General features: G+C 43.2%; 1 protein-coding gene across 2 annotated transcripts in view; it reads left to right on the top strand.

Moving 5' to 3' along the window:
* Positions 1 to 20,415, top strand: part of PARVA (parvin alpha) — a 182,525-nt gene that overhangs the window by 152,059 nt on the left and 10,051 nt on the right. For both annotated transcript variants that reach the window (XM_030831425.3, XM_060303493.2), the window contains 2 exons: positions 1,967 to 2,068; positions 2,793 to 2,865. In XM_030831425.3, the coding sequence (XP_030687285.1) occupies positions 1,967 to 2,068; positions 2,793 to 2,865 (175 nt within the window). The remainder of the gene's footprint in view (positions 1 to 1,966; positions 2,069 to 2,792; positions 2,866 to 20,415) is intronic.

Genomic DNA, 20,415 nt, shown 5'->3' with positions numbered 1-20,415 from the left:
TTATTAGGTATAATCTTTATACCGTGTAATGTATCCTGTTTCCCAACCTCTTTTCATTCGCAATGAACTTCTGAAGTGTGGTTTTCTTTTGAACACAGGGGCACCTCCTATTATTTTTAAAGGCAATGCCCAGGTCTGTGACTGAGATCTGCCTGGTGGGTCTGGCCTCTGGAGGCAGCTTCATATGCTCTTCAGGAGATAGGGAACATGCTGCAGAAGCAATGATTCCTGGAGAGGGCTGGAATGAGCTCTCCCTTCCCCATGGGCAGGGGAGGGGTCTCTGCCGAGCATATCTGGTGTCTATCTGCGAGTTTTACCACCAAGTCATTGGAACCAGCAGTCAGGGGTGGCAGCAGTCTAGGTCAGTGGTACTCACAGCTGTGACTAACCCTGACCCTAACCCAGGGTGCTCCCCTGAGTTGACAGATTAGTTTCTTTCATTCTCAACCCATTCCAGCCACAGCCAGAATTAGGCCTAGTTAACTAGTTCCATGGGCGGGCCGTGATGTTGACACGGTTGCTGGGGTCTATTTCCCATTGTCCACCCTGGGGTGGCCTGGGATGAGTCATGCTCAGGCGCTACCAGCCAGATGGATGGAAACAGGGAGGAGGCTGCTTCTAGGTCAAGTTCATACTCCAGGTTGTTTGCCCATAACCAAGGTTGAGTCACAGGCCCACCAGTCAGTCACCCAGCAGAGCTCAGACACGGGGCCCAGCCCAGACAGAATACTAATTCCGTCTAGGACTTTTAAAGTTTCCCAAGATGATTCCAAGAACTTTGACCTCTTGTGAACTCTAGTAACTGTTGTTTAGACAAATATTTGATGGCCCTGCCTCCTTTGCAAGGTTCTAGAATAGCAGATATGCACCTGACCTCTGTAACTTTGCTCAGGCCATTCTCCATACCCAGAACACCTACTCCTTTCAAATCTCCCTCATCCCACAGGCGCCGGGACCAGCTCTAAGCCTCTTGCCATGGCCCGAGCACACGGTTGTGCTTTATCAACAAGAGCCAGTACATTGTGTCTGACTGCTTTGTTTTTTTCCTGGATAGAAATAGCAGTAGTTAGTATGTGTTAAGTGTTGCCTACACACCAAGCAGTGTTCTAGGCACCTTACACATACTTACTGGTTTAGGCCGCGTGATAACCCTATGAATTAGGTACTATATTATTATTGTCCCCATTTTACAGGTGAGAAAAATGAGGCACAGAGAAGCTCTGTAACTTGCTCAAGTCACTCAGTTAATAAGTGGTAGAGCTAGAGGCCAGCTCCAGAGCACACGTTCCTAACAGCTATACTATGCTGCCTCTCAAGCAGTAATAAGGCGAGGGTGAGAGGGGAGGATGCCCAGGCCGGTATGACACTAGATCTTTCCCTGTTCATAAAGAAGAAGTAGCCCTAGTAGCCTCATGCCGTTGGCCTTGGACATCCCCTTTCCCTCCTCCCTCTGCCCTCCCTAGCTAACTCCAGCTCATCCCTCATGTCTCCACCCAGGCAGCGCCTGCTCCAGAAGCCTTCCCTGTTGCCTTCAGTGGGATGAGTGACCTTCGTCAGTCTCATGCAGGCCAGCATGCTTCCCTCCATCAGAGCAGCGGCTGCATTTCCTCCACAACAGTCTCGCCACTGTACCATGAGTTCCTCCAGGGCAGGGGCCACACCTGACCCACCTCTGTGGTCCCTGTGCCAGATCAGGGCTTGGTACATAGTCGGTACTCAATAAATACTGGACCAATTGAGATCAGGACCATGGGCTTGTGGCTTCGTGCTGGACCAGCCAGACATGGGGCAGGCCTGCTGCAGAGCAGACCTTCCTGCCTTGGGTTACTGCCCCTCACCCACTGCCAGCAGCCTGCCTGGGGATATAGCCTTTGCGGGGGTCAACACGGAAGCTGATGTGCCCCTGGAAGGGCCTGGGCTGGGGCGCTCAGGGGCCCAGTGCCCTCACCTGTCTCTCTCCCTCCAGTTTGCAGATGGGGTGTACCTGGTGCTGCTCATGGGGCTCCTGGAGGGCTACTTCGTGCCCCTGCACAGCTTCTTCCTGACCCCGGACAGCTTTGAACAGAAGGTTAGGGGAGGTGACATCACGGGAGGCCCGAGCCCACATGCCCGACCCATCTGCCCACGCCTCTGCTGAGGCCATCTGGGGAAAAGGCGGCGGCTTCCCCTCTGCCCAGAGTCTTCAGTGGTTGGATGGGGGGCTCATTGTGACGTACAGCTGAGCTGGGACACAGCTACCTACAGGCCACTGAGCATCCTGAACAGCTTTCCCTCTCCTGCACCTTGGTCCCCTAGCCGTATGCTCCTGCCTGGGGCCACAGCCCAGCCTCATCTCTCCCCAGAGGCGACAGGTGGCTGCAAGGCTGGTCAGACCTGAGGCCGGCACTTAGCCGATTTCTGATGCCTCTCACAGGCTGCCCCAGCCCACCTGCTAGACAAGGGGCATTTGGTCCCAAGCAGAAACCCTTCTCTGCCTCTTGAACATGTCTTGCTGTCTGATCCTTTCAACTGTGGGCACTTATGTCCCTGAGTTTACAGTCCTGGCAGTGACACAAGAACACAGTAAGACAGGGAGAGGATTCTTAACTCCTCTGGGAGTGCTTCACCAACAGCAGGCTGGGCCTGCCTCACACTCCTCATGGCCAGCCCAGTTTGGCAGCCTCATTTTAGCTCAGCCCCTGCCCCGCTGGCTACAGTGCTGGTTCCTTCACTTTCCAGGGGCAGGTCACAGGGAGCCCCAAGGGTCCAGGAATGAGTGCGCAGCACCTCATGCACTGCCTTTCTCTCTCCAGGTCTTGAACGTCTCCTTTGCCTTTGAGCTCATGCAAGACGGAGGATTGGAAAAGCCAAAACCACGGCCAGAAGGTACTTTGCTCTTGCCTGGGTTGGTGACAATAGGCAAGACCCTCCCCTGCACACAGGTTTTCAGGGCACAGAGCAAGGCTCATGTCTGATACCAGAGGGAAGACTATCTTTTCTGAAGCCTGCTTTGCCATTTGCAGGGGAAGGTGGGACAGGGTGCAGCTGCTTAGTCCTGGGCATCCTTTGCTAGCTGCAGATCGCACAGCCTCAGGGAAAAAAAGCAGAACCTGAAATCCCACACATGGGGTCATAGGGATAAGGGCCCATGCAGACGTGTCACAGAGCGGAGGTGCTGCTGCAAGAACTGTCCTGGCCTGGTTTCCAGGTTCTTCTGTGCCTGGACAGGATGCTGACCTGCCCAAGAACTATCTCCCAGGTAGGCAGGGAGAAGATACAGGGGTCATCACAGGCAGCTGTACTCGGAGAGTAATTCCCTTTTCTGCCCTTTGCTTGCTCCAGCTCTGCCCAAGGACAAGGTTTGATTTGTCAGGTTTAGGTTGCAAATGTTAAGGCTGAAAAAATACAAAAGGAGCAAAATGCTCCAGCAGCCCTCCCATGCTTGCGCTTGAAGCACTGTGTGCATTTGTAGGGGAAGATGGTAAGACTTGGTTTAAACTGGAAGGACCAGGTAGGGCTTTTGTATTTATGTTTCTTTTTTCTTTTATATTGAAGTCTAGTTGATTAACAACGTTGTGTTAGTTTCAGGTGTACAGCAAAGTGATTCTGTTATACATATACATGTATCTATTCTTTTTCAAATTCTTTTCCCATTTAGGTTATTACAGAATATTGAGCAGAGTTCCCTATGCTATACAGTAGGTCCTTGTTTGGTATCTATTTTAAACATAGCAGTGTGTACATGTCAATCCCAATCTCCCAATCTATCCCTTCCCTCCACCCTTCCCCCTGGTAACCGTAAGTTCATTCTCTAAGTCTGTGGGTCTGTTTCTGTTTTGTAAATAAGTTCATTTGTATAATTTTTTTTTAGATTCCACATATAAGCGATGTCATATGATATTTGTCTTTCTCTGTCTGACTTACTTCACTTAGTATAGTCTCCAGGTCCATCCATGTTGCTGCAAATGGCATTATTTCATTCTTTCTAATGGCTGAGTAATATTCGACTGTATATATGTACCACATCTTCTTTATCCATTCATCTGTCGATGGACATTTAGGTTGCTTCCAGGTCTTGGCTATTGTAAACAGTGCTGCAGTGAACACTGGGGTGCATGTATCCTTTCGAACCATGTTTTTCTCCAGATATATGCCCAGGAGTGGGATTGCTGGATCATATGGTAGCACTATTTTTAGTTTCTTAAGGAACCTCTGTTTCTTAAGGAACACTGTTCTCCACAGTGTCTGTACCAAGTTACATTCCCACCAACAGTGTAGGAGGGTTCCCTTTTCTCCACACCCTCTCCAGCATTTATTGTTTGTAGACTTTTTGATGACAGTCATTCTGACTGGTATGAGGTGATATCTCATTGTAGTTTTGATTTGCATTTCTCTAATAATTAGCGATATTGAGCATCTTTTCATGTGCCTCTTGGCCATCTGTATGTCTTCTTTGTAGAAATGTCTATTTAGGTCTTCTGCCCATGTTTTGATTGTGTTTGTTTGTTTTTTGATATTGAACCTCATGAGCTATTTATAAATTTTAGAGATTAATCCCTTGTTGGTCACATCATTTGCAAATGTTTCCTCCCATTCTTTGTCTTTTCTTTGTCTTTTCGTTTTGCTTATAGTTTCTGTTTCTGTGCAAAAGCTTTTGAGTTTAGCTAGGTCCCATTTGTTTATTTTTGTTTTTATTTCCATTACTCTAGGAGACGGATCAAAAAATATATTGCTGAGATTTATGTCAAAGAGCATTCTGCCTATATTTTCCTCTAAGAGTTTTATAATATCCAGTCTTAAATTTAGATCTTTAGTCCATTTTGAGTTTATTTTTGTGTATGGTGTTAAGGAATGGTCTCATTTCATTTTTTTACATGTAGCTGTCCAGTTTTCCCAGCATCATTTATTGAAGAGATTGTCTTTTCTCCATTGTATAGTCTTGCCTCCTTTGTCATAGATTAATTAACCATAGGTGCATGGGTTTATTTCTGGGCTTTCTATCCTGTTCCATTGATCTATATGTCTGTTTTTGTGTCAGTACCCCACTGTTTTGATGACTGTAGCTTTGTAGTAATAGTCTGAAGTTAGGGAGCCTGATAAATACATCATGCCACTCCCTTCTGGCCTGCAGAGTTTCTGCTGAGAAATCAGCTGATAACCTTATGGGAGTTCCCTTGTACATTATTTGCTGCTTTCCCCTTATTGCTTTTAATATTTTTTCTTTGTCTTTAATTTTTGTCAGTTTGATTACTATGTGTCTCAGTGTGTTCCTCCTTGTGTTTATCCTGCCTGGGACTCTGTGTGCTTCCTGGACTTGGGTTACTGTTTCCCCTCCCATGTTAGGGAAGTTTTCAGCTATTATCTCTTCAAATATTTTCTCAGGCCCTTTCTCTCTGTCTCTTCTCCTTCTGAGACCCCTATAATGTGAATGTTGCTGCATTTAATGTTGTCCCAGAGGTCTCTTAGACTGTCCTCATTCCTTTTCACTCTTTTTTCTTTATTCTGTTCCATGGCAGTGATTTCCACCATTCTGTCTTCCAGGTCACTTATCTGTTCTTCTGCCTCAGTTATTCTGCTATTGATTCCTTCTACTGTATTCTTTACTTCACTTACTGTATTGTTCAACTGGTTTGTTCTTTAGTTCTTCTAGGTCTTTGTTAAACACTTCTTATATTGTCTCGATCTGTGCCACCATTCTTTTTCCGAGATCTTGGATCATCTTTACTATCATTACTCTGAATTCTTTTTCAGGTAGATTGTGTATCTCTACTTCACTAGTTATTCTTCTGGGGTTTTATCTTTTTCCTTCATCTGGACATATTCCCCTGCCCTCTCATTTTGTCTAACTTTCTGTGATTGCGATTTCTGTTCTGCAGGATGCAGGGTTGTATTTCTTGCTTCTGCTGCCTGCCCCCTGATGAATGAGGCTGTCTAAGAGGCTTCTGCAGGCTTGCTGGTGGGAAGGACTGGTACCTGCCCACTGGTGGGTGGAGCTGGGTCTTGTCCCTCTGGTGGGGAGGGCCGTGTAAGGGGGTGTGTTTATTGGGCAGCCGTCTACTCAGGAAGACTTTAAGCAGCCTGTCTGCTGATGGGTGGGGCTGTTTTCCCACCCTGTTGGTTGTTTGGCCTGAGTCGTCCCAGCACTGGAGCCTAGAGGCTGTTGGGTGGGGCCAGGTCTTGGTGAGAAAATGGTGTCCTCCAAGAGGGCTCACACCAATGAGTACTCCCCAGAACTGCCGCCACTAGTGTCCTTGTCCCCACAGTGAGCCACAGCCATTCCCCGCCTCCGCAGGAGACCCTCCAATACTAGCAGGTAAGTCTGGCCCAGTCTCTTAATGTGGTCACTGCTTTTTACCCTGGGTCCTGGTGCACTTGAGACCCTGTGTGCACCCTCCAAGAGTGGAGTTTCTGCTTCTCCCAGTCCTGTGGAATTCCTGTGATCAAACCCTGCTGGCCTTCAAAGCTAGAGTCCCTCGGGGCTCCTCCTCCTATTGCCAGATCCCCAGGGTGGGGAGCCTGATGTGAGGCTCAGAACCTTCACTCCTGTAGGAGAACCTCTGTTATATATTTTCCAGTTTGTGGGTCACCCACCCAGCATGTATGGGATTTGTTTTTATCATGATTACGCCCCTCTTACCATCTCATTGTGGCTTCTTCTTTGTCTTTGGATGTAGGGTATCTTTTTTGGTACGTTCCAACATTTTTTTGTTGGTGGTTATTCAGCAGTTAGTTGTGATTTTGGTGTTTCCAGAAGAGGAGGTGAACTCATGTCCTTCTACTCCTCCATCTTGTCTCCTCTCCCCCAGGGCTTTTGTATTTAGACATTAGGATAGAGGAGTAAGCATCCCAGACAGGATGGCCATGTGAGCAAATGTCCTGCCTGGGAAATGGGGAAGGGCTTAGCTTATGAGACAGCCAAGCATGTGGCTAAGCCATGACAGACCTTGGTCCAGGCCCTACCCCACCAGCCTTGGGCAACTTACTGGTCATAGTTTTCATGTCTATAAAAGTGGAAATCCTAGGGACATGCACATTATATGATTAAATGTGATGATGTCTGATGCACAGCACCTGACACCTAATAATGAGTATATAGCAGTTACCTATTTGGCTGGAATATTAAGAGTATGAATTGAATAATAGTTGATTACAGTGAAGCAAGTCCTGGAGGGCCTTGATGCCAAGGCAGCAAGTTTGGACTTGATTCTGTAGGCAGTAGGAGTCATGGAAGTTTCTTGAGCAAGTGAATGATGTAATCAGAGCTCTATTCCAGAGAGATGACTTGGAAGGCAGTGTGAAGAACAGATATTTAGATGTGGGGCACCATCAGCAGTACTGGGGAACCTAGGAGGAAAAAACAAGCTTGGGAGGGGAGATAAGAGTGTCAGCTTTGGAAACCTTGAGGTTGACATCTAGGCATTGGCACAAGCAGAACTGGAGTTCGGGTAGAAGATCAGGGCTGTGGTTATATCACTGCAAGTCTTCCACTTGTTCCATTCTCTCTTGGTGTATAACAGGAAAGCATGTAGAGAAAAGGGAAGGGTTAGGGACAATATCTTGTGGGAGTGCCTTTACTCATGAAGCTGGAGAAGAAAGCAGGAAGACTGGAGGAGAGAGGTCAATTGTGAAGACATTGGTTGGTCCCTGTCTCATGACTCTTTCCAGACCTCAGTAACTATCAGCTCTGGTCAACAAAAGCCAATCCCTTAGTGTCATTTATCATTACCTTGTTCTAAGCACCTGGTCACTGCCAGAGGAGGACCTCTAGCAAGGCTGCTGTCCCTCACAGGGTTGTCTCCCTGCAAGGCCACTATAGCCATGCTAATGCCTTTAGAAGTAGACCCTGAGTGTCCCGTGGCCAGCTGATAAGCACCCTGCTTCTGGGTAGGAGAGACATAGCAGGATAGTCCGGCCAGCATTTCTGTGTCTGTTTTCTTGAACTGCTTAATATGAGACTTCCTGGTTACAGATTGGAAGTACTTCTGATACTTCAGTTTTCAAGCATTTATTTCCCTTAAGACAGTTTTCCCAATATCAATTAATTTATAGGGATATTTCAGTATGTAGATGACATTTCTTGTATAAATATTAAACTGCTTACTATGAAATTTCCTGACCAATATGAATGGAAAAACACATCTGTTTTATTTGCTATTATACTGGGCACCATGCCCATGCTGAAAATTTCCAGTGCGTAAAGGAGAATTGAAATGGTATTTTGTGAGACCATACTTGGTGAGAGGTATACCCCAGCATTCTTGTTTCTCTGCTTCTAACTGGGAGGTGAAATTCAGTAGTAAATGCTGCAGACTTTCAAAAGGGGCTAATCTGGGTAATTCCTTGAGGATGTTTCAGCATCAAACTGGATGTGGCAGAGGCATTTTTCATGGCAAATGTTTTTAAGGTCAGGAAAATGCATCCTCTGCCATGCTGTTTGACGCTCAAAGCTGTGTTATACCTTGAAATCCCCTGGAAACTTTGGGTTTCCATCTCAGATGACTTTTGCTGCCCAGGCTTCATAACCTTCTAGTACCCCAGTTAGTGTAAGCCAAGTGTCAGCAGCAAGTTCATGGCCAGCAGAGCAGTTGACATATTGGCATGAAGCTGGTGGCTTTCTATTTAGGGTATCATACCATGTGTCTTCAAAATGCACATGCCTACCCTGTTATCATCATCCAAGTAGACTCATCATTGAGTATGGTTAAGACGCCAGCACAACAGACGGGTGGGGACTAGAAGAAACTTACTACAAGGCAGGAATGAAGTCTGCATGTAAGACAGCCAGCAGGCTGATGGAATATCTAAAATACAAGGAGTCAAATAGCTGGGACCAAGCTACTTAAAACAATGCTGAAAATCCAGGCAGGTGAAGGCAGCTTAGTTGTAGATGATCAATACTATCTGTGGAATGATTTGGTCAGTGGCTGGAAATATGGGAAATGGTTCAACTTCCCTTCCCCATTCCCTTAGGGATAGTGTACAGACCAGTGGCAAAAATTTTAAACTCTGATAATGTCAAGTATTAACGAGGATGTACAAAAACTGCTGTTTCTGTTTGTCCTTATCAATACATTTAATATTTGTAATACCACTGTGGTATTAAATGCAGAATGATGGCCTGCCCCAAAATGTCCACATCCTAATCCCTGGGACCTGTTAATACCTTACATGGTAAAAGGGACTTTACAGATGTGATTAAGTTGAGGATCTTGAGCTGGAGAGATTACCTTGGATCATCTGGGTGGTTCCAGTGAGAACCAAGAGAAGAGGGAAGCAGAAGACTCATCAGAATGATATAGCATGAGAAAGATTCAACCAGCCATTGATGGCTTTGAAGATGAAAGGGGGCCATGAGCCAAAGAATGCTGGTAGCCCCTAGAAGCTAGAAAAAGCAAGAAAACAGATTCTCCCCTACTGTCTCCAGAAGCGAACACGACCCTGCTGATACCTTGATTTTATCCCAGTGAGACACATTTTGGACTCTGACCTTTAGAACGGTAAGATAATACATTTGGATTGTTTTAAGCCACCAAATTTGTGGTAATATGTTAAAGCAGCAATAGAAAACTAATATACCCTATGACCAGCAATTCCACTCATAAGTATGCATGTCCATATACTAGGACCCTAGTCCAAAAATATCCATGATAGACTAAACTGGAGAGTGCATCCCCAGGGAACAAGCTAAATAAGTTGGAGTATATTCATACCATGGATTATTACACAATGGCAACAATAGGAAAGAATGAACTGAGAAATCGCGTGAGAGACTTCTAGTTACTGTAGCATGAAGAGGTCAGTGATTATCCTCTGCAAAAAAAGCAAGTGTAAAACTGGACAAAATGATCAAAAACAGGCATTTCAAGGCACTAAATATTTACCAGAAGTAGATAACAGACTGAGAAGCATTCTTGAAAAATGACAGAATATACTAGAATAATTATACCTCAATAAAACAATAAATTATACCTCAATGAAATTGTTTAAAGGATGAATCCTATAAACAATTTTGAGGAAAAAAAAATCACAAAATAATATGCATAGTATGAGTATTTATATAAACTGTAAAAATAGATAAAACTACAGTCTGCTGTTTAAAGGTGCATATGTTGCTGGTGGAGCTATGAAGAAGAGCAAGGAGGTGATCACGATAAAAGTGAGGATTTTGGTTATCTTTGAAGGGTGAGAGAGGGTTGTGACCTGAATGCAGAGAGGAAGGGGGTGCTTCTAGGGTACTGACAATGTTTGTACCTGAGACATGGGTGGTGGTTACGTGAGGATTCCCTTAAAAGTATTTAAAACTGAACATATATATGTTGAACGTACTTTTCTGGATGCTTGTCATACGAAAAAATTTTAATATGTAAAGAAATGGCAAGATCACCAGATAGGGTAGCAGGCCACCACGAAAATGACCAATACCAAAGGATGGATTCTGTCTCAGTGGGGAATAGGGAGTAAACAGGAGAGCGAGACAGAGACTGAGGATGAGCTACATCCATTGGAGGTGGGATGGAGGCTGGAACATGATGGACATCTTGGGGGCTGGGCTTACCCTGAGTAGGCAGCCTGTGGCCACCCAACTTATTCCAGCCCCCACCAGCTGGTGGCACTGAGCCACCAGGTTTCTTCCCACCTTGGTCAGGGAATTCAAAGATGGAGGTGGAGAGACTTCAGAGAAGGGAGGGGCCTCAGACTGGGATGAGACAGGCTGGGGTAGGCCAAAGGGGTCCATGGAGGGCATAGCCACACAGGGCCATGTCCCCTTGTGTAAAGCCTGGGTTTCTGCATTAGCAGAGTTCCTCTCCCTCCTAGACTTCTGCATCTTTTAAAGAGCCACAAACTCATTTCGGATGGTCCTCTGATGGATGGGAATTGTCACTAATACCACTGAGTGAGAGGAGCAAACCTAGAGCCCTTTCCCCTTGACCAGAGGCCATTTTCTCCTCAGAGTGGTCTTGGGTCTGATTTGTCTCTTCCTTGGCCCCAGCCAGCCAGACAGCCTCTGCTTTGGCTGTCTATCCAGGTGCCCTACCATCCTGACTGCCTGCTCCCAGATAGGGACTCTGGGCCAGCACAGAGAAATGATCAGAGCAGTGCTAACTTGCTAATCATGTAATTTATTAGCCCAGGGTTTTAAAGAGGCTCTATATTGCAGGGAGTCACAGATCATTCCCAGGAAGCCAAAGCTCTTCTCCTAGCTGAGATGGCCTACCCACTGGCCTACCCGGAACTACCTGTGTGGCTGTTGGTTTTCTTGAAAAGAACAGACAATAAGCAGTGTCTCTGACTGTAGTCCCCCCCCCACTTCACCAGGCCCACCTCATGGTGATCACCTGTAGGAAGAAGCAACTCAGATTTGCCAAGGAGCAGGGCTTAATCTTTGTGAATGGTACCCCCCTGGAGTTGTGCAGTGCATAGACTTAACAGCTATACATAACGGCTCTGCTACTAGGCAAAGATGGGAAAGTGGGAAGGAAACTACCATTTAGGGAGCCCTTCATATGTTCCAGGTGTTTTTCATAAAACCCAGTTTTACCAGTGAGAAAACTGATACCGAGACATTAAATGACTTTACTCCTTTAACCCATTGTAGTGAAGATGGACTTCAAACTTCAGTGGGTGTTAAAATTAAAACAGAGGAGACATATCAAGATGGCAGAGTAGAAGGATTCAGAGCTCACCTCCCCCCATGAACGCCAAAAATACATCTACACGTGGAGTAATTTTCACTGAAAATTAACTGGAGATTGGTAGAAAGACTCTTGTACAACCAGCACTGTAAGAAAGATCCACACAGAATCGGGTAGGAAGGGAAGAGAAGTCATCAGGGACCTGTGCCCCTGGGAGGGGACTCAGAAGAGGAGGGGGATTACATGGACAGAGATCTCCCTGGGGAGGGAGCAGTTTGAGCCACATATTGGGCACGCCAGCCCTGAGGTCTAACACCAGGTAGACGAGTTCCCTTAGGCTTGACAATCAGTGGGACTAATAGGAGGGCTGTAAGAAACCTAGACTCCTCATGAAGAGCACACACACACTTGCTAGCTCCCAAAACAAGCGGAGGAAGCAGATTGAAAGTGCTTGGGACTCTGACCGGTTTCCCACAACTGCCCCAGCCTGAGCGGAGTACACACTCCAGCCCCACCTGCTCCACGATGCTGCTCCACACTAAGGCAAGGGCTGCTGCGGCCAAGGGGAGTGCTCAGTTGTGAGGGATGGAGCTGGCTCAGACATAGAACAGCATCTGAAAGGGGCAGGAGAACCCATTACTGGTGCTTATGGAGGCAGCGCATTAGAAGCAGTCTGAGACCCTAGCTAGGGCTGGGACTGCCATGGCCCACACACAGACCCACACTGAGTGCCCAATCCAGCACTGCTCTGCTCTGAGATGAGGGTGCCAGTGATGGGAGGGGGAGAGCACACACTTAGGGGGAACAGAGCCAGTTCAGACCCTACCCTCAGGGCTTCTGCTTCAGCAACTTGGGACCCAACCTTGCTCCAAATAAGGTGATATCAGCCACTGAGCAGAGCAGAAGGCCCAGCTCACACCTAGCTCTGGATCTAGCCCCTTCATCTCCAGCCCCACCTCCTACCAATGTGATACCTGCCAGAACACCATGGGGGAAGATGTGACTCATGCTCATGTCAGATCCAGCTCTCCCACCAAAGCTGCTGGGCACATGCAGACTGTATAGGCTCACGCCCATACAAGGACACCCATTCAAGACCAGAGTAGGTAACTGTTTCACCTAATCTCATAGAGACAGAGAAAGTTAGGCAAAAGGAGAAGACAGAGGAATTTGTTTCAATTGAAAGAACAAGAGAAAACCCCTGAAAAACAACCAATGAAATGAAAATAATAATTTATCATATAAAGAGTTCAAAGCATTAGTAATAAGAATACTAACTGGATTACTGAAAAAAATAGATTAATCCAGTGAGAATTTTAATAAAGAACTAGAAAATATAAAAAAGTACCAGTCAGAACTGAAGAATACAATAAATGAAATGAAAAACATGCTAGAAGGAATTAACAGCAGACTAGGTAATACAGAAGAACGTGTAAGTGATCTGCAAGATAGAATAATGGAAATCACCCAGTCATAACAGCAAGAATAAAAAGAAATTTTAAAAAATAAGAACACTTTAAGGGACCTCTGGGACATCAAGCATGAAAAAAAAATCAGATTATGGGGGGGGGGGGTCCCAGATGGAGAAGAGGGAGAAAAGTGTCCAAAATGTATTTGATGAAATTACGGCTGAAAAATTCCTGAACCTGAAGAAGAAAACAGATATCCAGGTACAGGAAGCACAGAGGGTCCCAAACAAGATGAACCCAAACAGACCCACACCAAGACATATTATAATTAAAATGGCAAAAGTTAAAGAGAGAATTCCAAAGACAGCAAGAAAGAAAACAGAGTAATATATATCAGGGAACACCCATAAGGCTATCAGCTGATTTTTCTGCAGAAACTTTGCAGGCCAAAAGGGAGTGGTATGCTATATTTAAAATGCTGAAAGGGAAAAACCTGCAACCCAGGATACTCTACCCAGCAAAATTATCATTTAGAATTGAAGGAGAGATACAGAACTTCTCAGGCAAGCAAAACTAAAGAGTTCATCAATACTAATATGACCCGAAAAGAAATGTTAAAGAGTCTTCGCTAAGTGGAAAATAGAAGGCTAATACAAGAAGTATCTATAGGAAAGGAAAAATCCCACTAGTAAAGCAAATATGTAGTAGAGGATGAGGCTCAACCAATTAAATAAGCTAACATGAAGATTAAAAGACAAAAAACATTGTAAAATCAATTTTAACTGCAACAAACAGTGAAGGAATACACATGAAGATGTAAAAGAGGACATCAAAAACACAAAATGTTGGGGAGGGGAGTAAAAAAAAGTAGATCTTTTAGAATGTGTTTGAACTTTGACTGTCAGTTACACATAGTTATAGGTCAACATATATGAACCCCATAGTAACAAATCAAAAACCTACAATAGATACACAAAAGATAGAGAGAAAGGAACACAAGCATACCACTAAAGAAAATCATCAAACCAAAAGGGAAGAAACTAAAAGAAGAACAGAGAAGAACTACAGGAACAGCCAGAAAACAAGTAACAAAATGGCAGTAAGTACATACCTATCAGTAATCACTTTAAATGTCAATAGACTAAATGCTCCAATCAAGACATAGGGCAGGGCTTCCCTGGTGGTGCAGTGGTTAAGAATCCGCCTGCCAATGCAGGGGACATGGGTTCGAGCCCTGGTCCAGGAAGATCCCATATGCCATGGAGCAACAAAGCCCATGCACCACAACTACTGAGCCTGTGCTCTAGAGCCCGCAAGCCACAACTACTCAGCCCATGTGCTACAACTACTGAAGCCCACACGCCTAGAGCCCGTACTCCAAAACAAGAGAAGCCACTGCAGTGAGAAGCCTGCGCACCCCAACGAAGGGTAGACCCCACTCGCCACAGCTAGAAAAGCCCACACGCAGCAACGAAGACCCAATACAGCCGTAAAGGAAGGGAGGAAGGAGGGAGGGAGGGAGGGAGGGAGGGAGAGAGAGAGAGAGAGAAAAAGAAAGAGAAAGAAAAAGAAAGAAAGAAAGAAAAGACAGAGCAGAAAGGAGCAATCAAAGCAATCAAGATGGTGGAGTAGCAGGATGTGAAGCTCACCTCTTGCCACAAATACATCAAAAGTACATCTACATGTGGAATGATTCTCACAGAATATCTACCAAATGCTGGCAGAAGACCTCTGACCTCTGAAAGGGCAAGAAAATCTCCATGTAACCGGGTAGAACAAAAGAAAAAAGAAAGTGAGAAAGGAATCTGAATGGGACCTGCACCCCTGGGAGGGAGCTCTGAAAGAGGAAAGCTTCCTGCACCCTGGGAAGTCCCGTCACCAAGTAGGGACATCAGCCAGGACAGAGCTTCAGAGCCTTGGAAGAGAACGCAAAAACCAGTTTGCAGCAGAAAGAATGCAGAGAGACCTGCACAGATGGTCAGTGCCACTGCTCTCCTCTCCCCAGTGCATCTGCCAGGGAAAGCATGGGCTGGGTGCAGAAGCTTGGGCTTTGGAGATCAGACCTGGGGAGAGGATTGGGATGGGCTGCATGGAAACAGCCTGAAGGGGCAACCACACCTGAGGGTGTATGCAGAGGAAGCCTGGGCCACCTTAGAGGCAAGGAGCCATTGTGCGGTGGCATGCAAGGGAAGGGGCAGGACCCACCATTACACTCTTTTTCCCTGCATGTGCTCTCAGGTGGCAGGACACTGCCTACAGGAGCTCCAGGAGCAGTCACAAGCTGCCACTGCCGGTGCCCCATTTCAGGAGCGGTTGTGAACTGCTTCCATTCCCATCACATGCTCTGGGGATATGCATGAGCCACCACCGCTGCTGAGAACCCCATGACTGGGCACCAGCTGCTGCATCTACACACTCCCTATTAAGGGGATAACAGCCAGCACATACTGAGGAAAGAGGTGACAAGCATCCATACTAAAAACAGCCCTTGCACCAAAAATACTAAACCCACACAAGCTACACAGGGGCACTTCCACATATAAACAGCCCTCCAAGACCTCAATAGATAATTGTTTCTCCTAAACTCACAGAATAAGAGAAGTATAAGTAAAATGAAGAAGCAGAGGAACCACTCCCAGTTAAAAGACCAAGAGAATTCCCCTGAAAGAACAATGAAACAGATCCCTTCAGCCTAATAGACACCAATTTCGAAAAGGAGATAAAGAAAATACTGAAGGAATTAGGAAAGGCTATCAACAGAAATGCAAAGTACTGCAGAAAGGAACTAGAAACTGTAAAGAGGAACCAAGGAAAATTAGAAAACTCATTTGCCAAGACAAAAACTGGACTAAAGGCAATGAATAGCAGAATAAATAATGCAGAAGAACAAATAAGTGACCTGGAAGATAGAATAATGAAAATCACACAGGACAGCAGACAAAGACCAATTTTAAAAAAATGAAAGCAATATAAGAGACCTATGGGATAATATAAAGTATGCCAATCTATGCATAATAGGGATTGTAGAAGGGGAAGAAAGAGAAAAGGGGATTGAAAGTGTATTTGAGGATATTTTGGCTGAAAACTTCCCAAACCTAAAGAAGGAAACATATCCAGGTACAGGAAGCACAGAAGGTCCCAAACAAGGTAAACCCAAACAGACCTACACTGAAACATATTATAATAAAAATGGCAAAAGTTAAAGAGAGGGTTCTAAAGGCAGCAAGAAAAACACAGAGTTCATTACAAGTGAACATAAGGCTATCAGCTGACGTCTCTACAGAAACGTTGCAGGCTAGAAGGGAGTGGAAAAAATATATTCAAAGTCCAGAAAGGGAAAAATCTGCAACCTAGGATACTCTACTCAGCAAAATTATCATTTAGAATAGAAGGAGAGATAAAGAATTTCTCAGAAAAGCAAAAACTAAAAGAATACAGCAATACTAAACCTATCCTAAAGGAAATATTGAAAGGTCTCCTATAAATAGAAAAGAAGTAAGAATATATAGGAAAGAGAAAATCACAATTGGAAAACAAATCACCTAAATAAGCGAGTACACAGATTTTTTTTTAAATTTCTGTGAAAGTGATGATAACCACAATGAACAGCAAAAGGATGAACATGAAGATGAAAAACAGGACATCAAAATCATGAAATGTGGGGGAGGAAGAACATGTAGCTTTTTTTTTTTTCATTTCCTAGAATGTGTTTGAGCCTATATGACCACCAGTCTAAGGTGAGTAGATACAGGATGGGGTTAACATACTTGAAAAACAGGCTAACCACAAATCAAAAACATACAATAGATTCACACAAAAAAAACAAAAAATGAGAACATAAGTATAATACAAAAGAAAATCATCAAACCACAAAAAGAAAGGGACAAAGAGGAAATATTAAATCAATGGGGAAAAGTGTTAAAATGGCAATAAATAGATATCTATCAATAATTACCTTAAATGTCAATGGACACAATGCTCCAATCAAAACACACAGAGCAGCAGAGTGGATTTTTTAAAAAAGAGCCTACAATATGCTGCCTACAAGAGACCCACTTTAGGGCAAAGGATATACATAGATTGAAAGTGAGGGGATGGAAAAAGGTATTTCAAGCAAACGGGAATGAAAAAACAGAGGTTACAATTCTCATATCAGACAAAATAGACTTTAAAACATAGGCCATAAAGAAAGATAAAGGACACTGTATAATGATAAAAGAATCAACACAGGAAGAGGATTGTACACTTGTCAACATACATGCACCTAATATAGGAGCACCCAAATACATAAAACAAATACTAACAGACATAAAGAGAGAAAATGACAGTAATATAATAATAGTAGGAGACTTTAACACCCCACTCACATCAATGGACAGCTCTTCTAGAAAGAAGATTAATAAGGTAACAGAGATCTTAAATGATACAGTAGAACAGTTATACATAATTGATATTTTCAGGACATTACATCCAAAAAATCAGAATACACATTCTTTTCAAGTGCACATGGAACATTCTCTAGGATTGACCACACACTAGGGTACAAATCAAGCCTCAACAAATTTAAGAGTATAGAAATTATCTCAAACATCTTTTCTGACTACACCAGCATGAAACTAGAAATCAACCACAGAAAAAGAAACGAGAAAAAAATGATTACATGGAGATTAAACAACGTACTACTAAAAAACAACTTGATCAACGATGAAATCAAAAAGGAAATTTAAAAATACCTGGAGACAAATGACAGTGAAAACACACCATACAAAATCTTTGGGGTGCAGCAAGAGCAGTTCTCAGAGGAAAGTTCATAGCGACACACGCCTTTCTCAGAAAACAAGAAAATCAAGTAAACAACCTAACCTACACTTAAAAGAATTAGAAAAAGAACAAACAAAACCTAAAGTCAGCAGAAGGAAATAATAAAGATCAGAGAGGAAATAAATAAAATAGAGATTAAAAAAACAATAGACATTCTCTGACATAAATCGCAGCAGGATTTTTTTTGATCCACCCCGTAGAGTAATGAAAATTAAAACAAAGATAAACAAATGGGACCTAATTAAACTTAAAAGGTTTTGCACAGCAAAGGAAACCATAAACACGAAAAGACAACCCACAGAATGGGAGAAAATATTTGCAAAGGAAGCAACTGACAAGGGATTAATCTCCAAAATATACAAACAGCTCAAGCAGCTCAATATCCAATAAAACCAAAAAACCCAATCAAAACATGAAGATCTAAATAGACGTTTCTCCAAAGAAGACATACAGATGTCCAAAAAGCACATGAAAAGATGCTCAACATCACTAATTATTAGAGAAATGCCAATCAAAACTACAAAGAGGTATCACCTCACAGTGGTCAGAATGACCATCATCAAAAAAATCTACAAATAGTAAATGCTAGAGAGGATGTGGAGAAAAGGGAACCCTCCTACACTGTTGGTGGGAATGTAATTGGTACAACTATTATGGAGAACAGTATGGAGGTTCCTTAAAAAACTAAAAATAGAACTACCATATGATCCTGCAATCCCACTCCTGGACATATACCCAGATAAAACCATAATTCAAAAAGATACATGCACCCCTATGTTCATTGCAGCACAATTTACAATGGCCAGGATGTGGAAGCAACCTAAATGTCCATCAACAGAGGAATGGATAAAGAAGATGTGGTGTGTGTGTATGTATGTATGTGTATATATATATATATATATATATATATATATCACAATGGAATATTACTCAGCCATAAAAAAGAATGAAAGAATGTCATTTGCAGCAACATGGATGGACCTAGAGATTGTCATACTGAGTGAAGTAAGTCAGACAGAGAAAAACAAATATCATATATCGCTTAGATGTGGAATCTTAAAAAATGTTACAAATGAACCTATTTACAACACAGAAATAGAGTCACAGATGTAGAAAACAAAGTTATGGTTACCAGGGGGGAAAAGGAGGGGAGAGATAAACTGGGAGATTGGAATTGACATACACACACTACTATATATAAAGTAGATTACTAAAAGACCTACTGTATAGCATGGGGAATTCTTCTCAATACTCTGTAATGACCTACATGGGAAAAGAATTTTTAAAAGAGTGGATATATGTATATGTATAACTGATTCACTTTGCTGTACAGCAGAAACTAACACAACATTGCAAATCAACTATACTCCAATAAAATTTAAATTTTAAAAAACAATAGGAAAAAAATCAATAAAACCAAGAGCTGGTTCTTTGAAAGGGTAAACAAGATTGACAAACCTCTAGCCAGGCTCACCAAGAAGAAAAGAGAGAGAAACAAAATAAACAAAATAAGAAATGAAAAAGGAGACACAACAACCCATACCACAGAAATACAGAAAACCATAAGAGAGTACTATGAACAATTATATGCCAACAAATTCAACAATCTAGAAGAAATGGACAAGTTTCTAGAAACATACAGCCCACCAAAATTGAATCAAGAAGAAACAGATAATTTGAACAGACCGATCACTAGAGATGAAGTAGAATCTGTAATTTTAAAACTCCCTACAAACAAAAGTCCAGGACCAGATGGCTTCACAGGTAAATTCTACCAAACATACAAACAAGAACTTTTACCGATCCTTCTCAAACTCTTCCAAAAACTTGAAGAGGAGGGAACACTCCTAAAGACATTTTATGAAGCCACGATCATCTTGATACCAAAACCAGCAAAGTCCTAGCCAGCCACAGCAATCAGATGAGAAAAAGAAATAAAATGTATCCAAATTGGAAGGGAAGAGGTAAAATTGTCATTATATGCAGATGTCATGATTCTGTATAGAGAAAACCCTAAAGACTCCACAAAAAAACTACTAGAGCTGATAAATGAATTCAGCAATGTAGCAGGATACAAGGTTAACAAGATTCTTTTTTTTTATAGTTTCCTTTGCTGTGTAAAAGCTTGTAAGTTTGATTAGGTCCCATTTGTTTATTTTTGTTTTGTACATATGTACAATGGAATACTATTCAGCCATAAAAAAGAACAAAATAATGCCATTTGCAGCAACATGGATACAACTTGAGATTATCATACTAAGTGAAGTAAGTCAAAGAGAAAGACAAATACCATATGATATCACTTATACGTGGAATCTAAAATATGACACAAATGAACCTATCTACAACACATAAACAGACTCACAGACATAGAGAACAGACTTGTGCTTGCCAAGGGGGAGGGGGTTGGGGGAGGGATGGAATGGGAGGTTTGGGTTAGCAGAGATAAGCTATTATATATGCAATGGATAAACAACAAGGTCCTACTGTATATTCAGTATCCTATGATAAACCATAATGGAAAAGAATATATATATATATATGTATGTATGTGTGTGTGTGTGTGTGTGTGT

The sequence above is a fragment of the Globicephala melas genome, chromosome 8 (genome assembly GCF_963455315.2).
Source record: "Globicephala melas chromosome 8, mGloMel1.2, whole genome shotgun sequence".
NCBI lineage: Eukaryota > Metazoa > Chordata > Mammalia > Artiodactyla > Delphinidae > Globicephala > Globicephala melas.
This window is presented reverse-complemented; position numbering and strand designations above follow the sequence as displayed.